Below are 9,015 nucleotides of genomic sequence, written 5' to 3' on the forward strand. Positions count from 1 at the left end.
AGTTGGATGACAGAGTGCGTCAATCAGGCGGAGCTTATGTCTCTAACCATTGATGAACTGACATGAGTTATTTATGATATTTTGATGATGCACAATGGAGAGTAGAACAGCAGGCACTTGCAAAGGGCCTAAAGATGTCTCATTTACATTTACTTATTTGGCTCATGCCTTTATCCACGAGACTTACAACATTTAAAAGACAATTGGCTAAACTTGTTCTGATTTTCAAATTGGAGCAAAATCAGGTGTAGTTAAATTCCTTATGGCCATGCAGTGTCAGTAGCGGTACCTCAGGGTTTAAAGACTAAGGCGTTAACTACTATTTCAACTGAAATGGAACAGTTGCAACTACCCAAGTAAAATGTACAGTTTCTGCTTCGATAAACAGCCAGTAAATACTCATACTTCGTACTAAAATTTGGTATTATAAAGTCAGTCAAATTCTTTATTTACTGTAGTTGATATTTCATTACGCTATTAATAACCAATGCTAAATCAGAACATAATATGATTGTATCTTTGGCTTCCTCCAACATTAATCTTCATTAACAGATTCAAAGTCTTGGAACAACCTGAGGTTTGGTGGCTGAATTATTGGCATACACACAAAAGTGATGGTTAATTCCCCAAGGAAGGACTGTTTATTAGCTCTTTTGTGATGAAAACCTGGACTGACTTCCACTGTGGGCCTTGGGATGCATTTAATAAAGTTCTTAAAACTCCTAAGGAGAAACGCCATCTTAATGTGCTCTCCGCAATGTCTTCTCATTCTTGTTTGGTCCAGTCTGTGCCACTTCTTCTGTTTTTTCTTCTTGTTTCACTGGCAGTTGGCAAACAACATTTTGGTGCATTACTGCCACCACCTGGTATGGAGTTTGCGTCATAATGTCCTCGATACTATAGTCTCTCACTCAGCTTAGTATTCTTCAGAGGTTGTTGAATTTCAATCAAAATGTCTGGCCTATTATTGGAGCACCTATACTTTAGGCTAAATAAAAATGAACTTGAATTTGAACAAATTACTAATATTATTGGACTGCCATTTTCAATCCATTGTAACGCTAACCGTAATGCAATCAATTCTGCAAAATCTGATATCCCAACACTGACCCTTTTACACATTCATAGATGAAACTTTGAAACAATGACTGCTACTCTTATTTTATTATCTGAATCCTTTAATGCATTTGCATAAATCTGTACAGAGCTGTGATGCTTGTAAGAGGATCTGTGTACAGTATATACACTGAAATTAAATTCTTTATCCTTAATCTTTATGTCTAGCAGTGTCAAATCAATCGCGTCTAGAAGTATTCAAGGTTGTATTTCAGGAAATGGTATTGTTGAACTAATGTTTAATTTGTCTCTTTTGAGTTCTTTTGCTTTGTGTGCTACTTTCCACACAAAAAAAATCATTTTCTTCCTCTCCTTCTACCAACAAGGTTTCAATGTTTCTTTAGTTGGATTTATCAGGACCGTGCCCCTGTAAACTATCAAAGTAATTCATTTTCAATTGGTCTCTTCTAATTTCCAGAGGCATTATCCCTATCTCCATTTGCATTGCTGCTGCTGGTGTTATCTTAAATGCACCAGAACATAATCTCAAAATTTTATAATGAATACGGTCTATTTTTTTTATATTGTAGCAGAAGCTGTGCTGTATGGCATGCAAATGTATATTGTTTTAATTTAACCAGTGTTTATGGCTTTTAAAGCTAGTATACTGTATAGGCTTTCCATTTATAGCATTCATTATTTTCTTCACTTGTCCACAATTTTCTGTACATGTACATACAACTTTTTCATCAAATCATAATCCTAAAAATGTACAGGTTCTCACTCTCTTCTAATTTCTCGTTGTACAACATTAGTTTTACCAAATAACTAATTTCTTGTAAATACAACTGTGGTGGTAAGGGTCCACAGCTCACTGAGCAAAGGCCATTTTTAAATAATCACCGCACCCGAGGCGGCTTGAGGCGATGTTATGCGAGCCGCGGGGCAGTCGTCGATGTGGGCGTTTCTCACCGTGTGCACAGGTGAGGAACTGCCCACATTCGTGATTGCTCCCGTGGCTAATGCTACAGCTGTGATGGCCCCTCACGTTATAAAAAAGAAGCGCAAGTGGTTGAAGGGGGAAAAAAATGGAGGAATGAGAAAAGAAATGATCGGAGAGAAAAAGGAAAGGAAAGAGGACGGAGGTTACCGGGAGCAGATGAGGAGGCAGGTCGGTGAAAGAAAGAGAGAGAGAGAGAGAGAGAGAGAGAGCGAGCGAACAAACGAGCGCTCACGGGCAGCTGCGAGGGCCTGGGGTGTTGGGCCTACACCCAGACGTTTGAGTTGGATGTCGCTCCCGCTGAGTGATTATGTAGCAGGAGTGACCAAGGGAAGGCGACTGGCCACAGAGAGGCCACGGAAAGGCAGCGGAAGTCGGGAGACTTGGTGGTTGGAATCCCCAACGTGGGCGACCTGGCCGTTGGTGGAAACCAAGTTCTCCGAGGCTGGGATGAGTGCCATACCGGAGCCAGGGATCGGGAGGTCTCCAGTCTCGAATGTGTGTTGTAGGAGGGCAGCTGCATAGAGAGTGTGACTCCTCTGTTGCGAAACCTGGACAGGGAGATGCAGGGGAGTCACATGTTAAAAGAAGCACCGAGTTTGTTTGTTGTTTTAAGACTGCTTCCTAAAGAAGATTTTTAACCTCTCGTTTTAAAGGATTGTTTTTTCTATTGTTTTAACCTCCACATGTTTTACTGGATTATTTATTTATTTATTGACTTTTTGAATGAACTGCACTTTATTTATTGGATCACTGTTTTGTTTTGATTGTTTCTTTTAATAAAAGCACTGTTGCACCTTTTGTATACCTTCCCCTTGCTCAGTAATTTGCCTCCATTGACTAGCTCATCGGTGACATTACCGACGGTGTTGGGTTCAAGGGTTCCCAAACAGCCATGGGAGCGTGGAGCCAGAACCCACATCGTCACAACAACCACTTTTTTTTTTCTACTGAAAATCTGAAACCCCATTTGTTAAGACCACTCCTCCACCTGTACAATAGCCTCCTGCATTTTCCTTATAACAAATTATTAACCCATTATTTTGCTCCCTCCTCCAAATTTCTCCATCATTTGCAAAAAGGGATAACTGGTTTGCACAGCTCCTTACCTCTCATATGACTCCAGCCCACTGCAAATTCTCAATTGTACATGTCTTCAGAGGTCAGAATCACAACAACATTTATAAATGTAAATGCAAAATGTTTAAACATATGTGGAATATTGTGAAATAAAGCTAAAGTCGCTTACTAAAAACAACAGACTCACAGCAAAAACATAATTTGCAATAAACACTGATATATAAATGTTGAGAAATTACCGCAATACAAAGCTATGAAGACCTGCTGTTTTTGATCCCTTCCTTCAGTGCCGGAATATGGATTGGAGCTGGAGTGAATTGGATGGACTAACCCTGAATTCACATGGCACAAGCTAAGTAAGTGAAAGTGTACAAGAATCATTTCAGGTCTTTAATAATAATAATAATAATACATTTTATTTATATAGTGCCCTCATCTTTGGTGGTATAATGCAGCAGTGCAAATAATGATGCACAATTCATGAATGATTTGTTCTTCTAGTGAGCCAGGACCTTCACTGGCCAGCCCTGAAGTGGCTCCCCCAATCTAGTAAGTCCCCCATTTTCTACCTGCCATGTCTGGCTTACACAGCCCCAAAAAGGAGAGCTAGTTTGAAAAGTTCAAAATTCAAGAAATGTCCCAAAAATATATCAAAATGGCCCATAAAGTTAAGAACCATCACACTCTGGCTTGATAAGAGAGATAAGTCTTACAGAGATAAGTCAAACAAAGTATATTTATAAATGAACAATATTTATTAATAAAATAGAAAATATAACAAAAATCTTTTAAAAGGCCAAATGGAATTGCACAGTCAGTAGAGACAATCATTGCCCCTTCTTTTTTATAGACTCTTGCAAAATTATAAGAGGTCATTTATTATATAAGTTGGAATAAGTAAATCTGACATAGTTTATTAATGAGTATGAAATGGTAGATCAAAGTCAAAAACTAACCCATAAATGGTAACTGCAGTCTGCTACAGAATGATCAAAGAAACAGAGAGTAAAGATTCATCCATCCATCCATTTTCCAACCCACTGAATCCGAACACAGGGGTCTGCCGAAGCCAATCCCAGCCAACAAGGCAGGAACCAATCCCGGGCAGGGTGCCAACCCACCACAGGACACACACAAACACACCCAACAACAACAACATTTATTTATATAGCACATTTTCATACAAACAGTAGCTCAAAGTGCTTTACATAATAAAGAAAAGAAAAATAAAAGACACAATAAGAAAACAAAATAAGTCAACATTAATTAACATAGAATAAGAGTAAGGTCCAATGGCCAGGGTGGACAGAAAAAACAAAAAACTCCAGACGGCTGGAGAAAAAAATAAAATAAAATCTGTAGGGATTCCAGACCATGAGACCGCCCAGTCCCCTCTGGGCATTCTACCTAACATAAATGAAACAGTCCTCTTTGGATTTAGGGTTCTCACGGAAGGGCTTGATGATGATGGTCATGTAGACTTCTGCCTTTTAATCCATCTATCACTGTTGGAGCATCATGATGCTTTGAGTAGGTGGTGGTGGCACAGGCCACCACCACAAAGAAACCAGAAAAAGAAACAGAAGAGAGAGTAGGGGTCAGTACGGATTTTAGAGCCACCATGAATAGTTATTATGATGAACTGAACATACAGAGTATCAGGATTAAGTTAAAATGAAGTTATAAAAAGGCCATGTTAAAGTAATGTGTTTTCAGCAGTGTTTTAAAGTGATCTACTGTATCAGCCTGGCGAATTCCTATTGGCAGGCTATTCCAGATTTTAGGTGCATAACAGCAGAAGGCCGCCTCACCACTTCTTTTAAGTTTTGTTCTTGGAATTCTAAGGAGACACTCATTTGAGGATCTGAGGTTACGATTTGGAATATAAGATGTGAGACACTCCGATATATACGATGGGGCGAGATTATTTAAGGCTTTATAAACCATAAGCAGAATTTTAAAGTCAATCCTGAATGACACAAGTAACCAGTGTAGTGACATCAAAACTGGAGAAATGTGCTCGGATTTTCTTTTTCTAGTTAGGATTCTAGCAGCTGCATTCTGCACTCGTTGCAAACGATTTATGTCTTTTTTTCGGTAGTCCTGAGAGGAGTGCATTACAGTAATCTAGTCGACTGAAAACAAACACGTAAACTAATTTCTCAGCATCTTTCAGTGATATAAGAGGTCTAACTTTAGCTATGTTTCTTAAGTGAAAAAATGCTGTCCTAGTGATCTGATTAATATGCGATTTAAAATTCAGATTACAGTCAACAATTACCCCTAAGTTTTTTACCTCCATTTTGACTTTTAATCCTAATGTATCCAGTTTATTTCTAATAGCCTCATTGTATTCATTATTGCCAATCACTAAGATTTCAGTTTTCTCTTTATTTAACTTGAGAAAGTTACTATTCATCCATTCTGAGATACAAGTCAGACGTTGTGTTAGTGAATCAAGAGAGTCGGGGTCATCAGGTGCTATTGATAAGTACAGCTGTGTGTCATCAGCATAGCTGTGGTAGCTCACGTTGTGCCCTGAGATAATCTGACCTAACGGAAGCATGTAGATTGAGACCCACACACCAAACACACACTGGGGCCAATGTAGAATCGCCAGTCCACCTATTCTGCATGTCTTTGGACTGTGGGAGGAAACCGGAGCGCCCGGAAGAAACCCACACAGACATGGGGAGAACATGCAAACTCCATGCAGGGAGGACCTGGGAAGCGAACCCGGGTCTCCTAACTGCGAAGCAGCATAGAGATTCATTTTATAAACAATTGAATTTACATACAGTGCCAATCAATACATACAATTACTTTGGATGATTCACTGGTTTACACCCAAATGACTTATATAAAATAGAAGTCTGTTTTATTAAATTTTAATTCTTCCTGTATCTTTAGGTTTAGCTATTATCCTTGAAATTTTTGTGTATGTGACAACTGTCCAATCTTGCTTGCAGGACATCTGATGATCTCTAAGTCATCTTTTAATACATTTTGTGTATTACATCTTTGTCTTTTTTGTACACATGACCTTTATCTGATTTCCTGATATGTCAGAACAGGTTTATGACAGGTATTAACCATTTATGCTGTTTCTTTAAGATGAAAGCTATGTTACCCAAAAATGATTCCATCCTTCCATCTATCCCTGGTCACGGTCTTTGCAAATAAATAGTAAAAGGAGGACAATTTATATCCTCATTGTGCAGACTTACATCAAAATTCCCCTTCATAGTAGAAAATCTGGTTTAACAACAAGCAATTTTCATAAGTTGCTACTTTTATTTATTTTTACCACTTATCATTTATTTTTATTTATAAAATGTATTATTATTATTATTTATTAATACATTTATCTAAGGAATTAACCCTCTCGAACTTAGATTCCAAGGGGTCTTGCTCCATATTTTTTGCGTCTTTTCTTTAAAAGATTCTGTATTGTGGCATTACATTAATTTTAGAATTTAAAGAAAAAGTCCTGATAGACTATCCCTTGAAGGCACTTAATCAGTTCTATAAATAAGACACCATAAGAGTGATTTAAGTTAGTATGAAAAGACTCCAGTACATTCAGAACAGCGCTGCCAGGATCCTGATGAGGGTGCGAAAGCATGACCACATCACTCCTATCTTGAAAACCCTTCACTGGCTCCCTGTACCACTTAGAATTGAGTACAAGGTTTCCATCCTTACCCATCAGTGCATTTATGGATCTGCTCCCCTGTATTTACAGGAACTCCTTATCCCTCATACTTCCTCACGCACCCTCCGCTCTGTGCATACCAACACTCTTCAAGTTCCCAGAACTAAACTTAGCAGTATGGGTGATAGAGCCTTTTCTTTGGTGGCGCCGAGGCTGTGGAATTCTCTCCCCGACTACTTGAGAGCCCCACAGTCGATCGATGCCTTCAAACGAAACCTAAAAACTTATCTTTTTAGAAAGGCTTTTTGTTAAATTATTTCTATAGATTTTTTTTGTTTGTTAATTTTATTCTTATTTTGTAGCACTTTGAGATTGTTAAATATAAAGCGCGATATAAATAAAATCTATTATTATTATTATTATTATTAAAAACATTTAATTTAAGACAGGGGACTATATAGCCTGTACTCGGAGCAGTGGGATCAGGGCAGGATATTAGTTAATAAATGCATTTTTTGAATGAGAAGAACCTAAAACTTAAAGCTTTGACTTGAAAAGAAGTGGTGCAGCTTTTTACATTATCCAGATTCCACATATCATTATGTCTTGTTTGCTTTCACTGAACTCACAACTTCAATAAGTTTATTATTGATCATAACAAAATAGAAATTTCAGGTGTTTGTGGCTGTCCAAAAAAAAATTAATATTTCAAGTACGCTTAGCATTTGTGCCTGCAAGGCGTAATGAAATTGAGTAAAATGATTAAATAATGTATAAATTCAGATGGATCAGGTGCTGGTTTGAAAAGTGTAAAGCTAACTGAATCATTGTGCATCCCAGAGTGACATTTTCTATGTATGAGTCTTCCAAATGGCAAATTATGGAATCAATTTCATTTGATGTGTCATTCATTTATAATGCAAGTTGCCAGATAAATAAACAATGTACATTTGAATACATCTAGTGCATTTATTAGCTTAATTTATTAGCAAACAGTCTCATCTTCTTTTCTTGTCGCAGTGAGTGAAATAATGATTGTCCACATTGTATGTATTAAATTCTCTCTGTGTGCTGGACTTCTTTCTTTATCTTGAAAAGTTTTAATTTCCTTTTGACTTTTGGATTAGTGGTGATGACCACAATGGGACATACTGAAGTGTATAGGGTTGCAAAGAAGACCCGGATGTCAGAAATTAGAAGTGCCACTCTTGAGATGGTCAGGGAGTATACCCAGATGACGTTATCAATGCCAAAGAAGACAATATACAAGATGACCAAGGTGACCACCGCCCGTGAAGCTTTAGCCTCTGCTCTCCCTCCTTTTTGGCTGTTGTCTGAGCTGAGGATGTTCTTCATTTTTTTACTATGACGGTATAGTAGTCTTAGGATGTAGCCACTCATGACGATCATTAACAAAATGAACAAAAGGTCTCTGCACATGACCCCAAAGCTCATGGAAATATATACAGAATATTCCTTACCTACAACAAAGCAGTACTCTAAATTAAATGTATATGGAGGAATTGTGTTATTGAAGAGGCTGGAAACAGCATTAAGTGCAGTTGTGACACTTGTGGAATAGTAGAGAACATAGAGAAATATGATGATATACTGCAGATGCTTAGGGATACTAATTTTCAGAGGGGCAAGAAGGGAGGTAGCAGGTGAGATGGCTACTGCCTGGTAGACACAAAGCAGACAAGTAAGGCTAATGGAGAGACCACGGAAGGCACGGAAGCAGAAGATGGTGAGTTTACAGCCAACATCATTGAAGAGGTTTAGATAGCCAAAGGCAGCTATTGTCTGTGGGATACTACGAGTAAAGGCTACCATGAGGTTGGCAAAGGCCAGGTGACAAAGAATGATGTCAGCCGTTTGAGGCCAAGCACCTATCAAGCAGCTGTGTAGGAAAGCACAGCAGACAAAAACATTGGCTGGAATGCTGATGATTGTCAGGATGAGGAAACTGGAAGCTTTGATGATTGCTCTGGTGTCCATACGTTTTCACTGTCAAGACCTAGTAGCCAAGAAATAAGAGGCAGGACTTCAGAAAAATGTTTAAATGTAAATTTTCCACAAATACTACAAAACATTATTCACCTACAGAATTACTGATACAAGGAACTAATGACCTGGTTCTTGTAATAGATAAGTGAGTAGCACAGTGGTTGTCAACTGGAGAATGAGATTGAATTCCTGTTCTGATCTCTTTCTTTATGGAATT

At 38.2% G+C, this 9,015-nt stretch overlaps 1 protein-coding gene across 1 annotated transcript; it reads right to left on the minus strand.

Moving 5' to 3' along the window:
- Window positions 1-7,844: 7,844 nt before the first annotated feature.
- On the minus strand, window positions 7,845-8,789 carry LOC120526675 (olfactory receptor class A-like protein 1). Its single transcript, XM_039749831.1, has one exon. The coding sequence runs from the start codon at window positions 8,787-8,789 to the stop codon at window positions 7,845-7,847; it is 945 nt and encodes a 314-aa protein (XP_039605765.1).
- Between the last annotated feature and the right edge of the window lie 226 nt (window positions 8,790-9,015).

Source organism: Polypterus senegalus, chromosome 3 (genome assembly GCF_016835505.1).
Source record: "Polypterus senegalus isolate Bchr_013 chromosome 3, ASM1683550v1, whole genome shotgun sequence".
NCBI lineage: Eukaryota > Metazoa > Chordata > Cladistia > Polypteriformes > Polypteridae > Polypterus > Polypterus senegalus.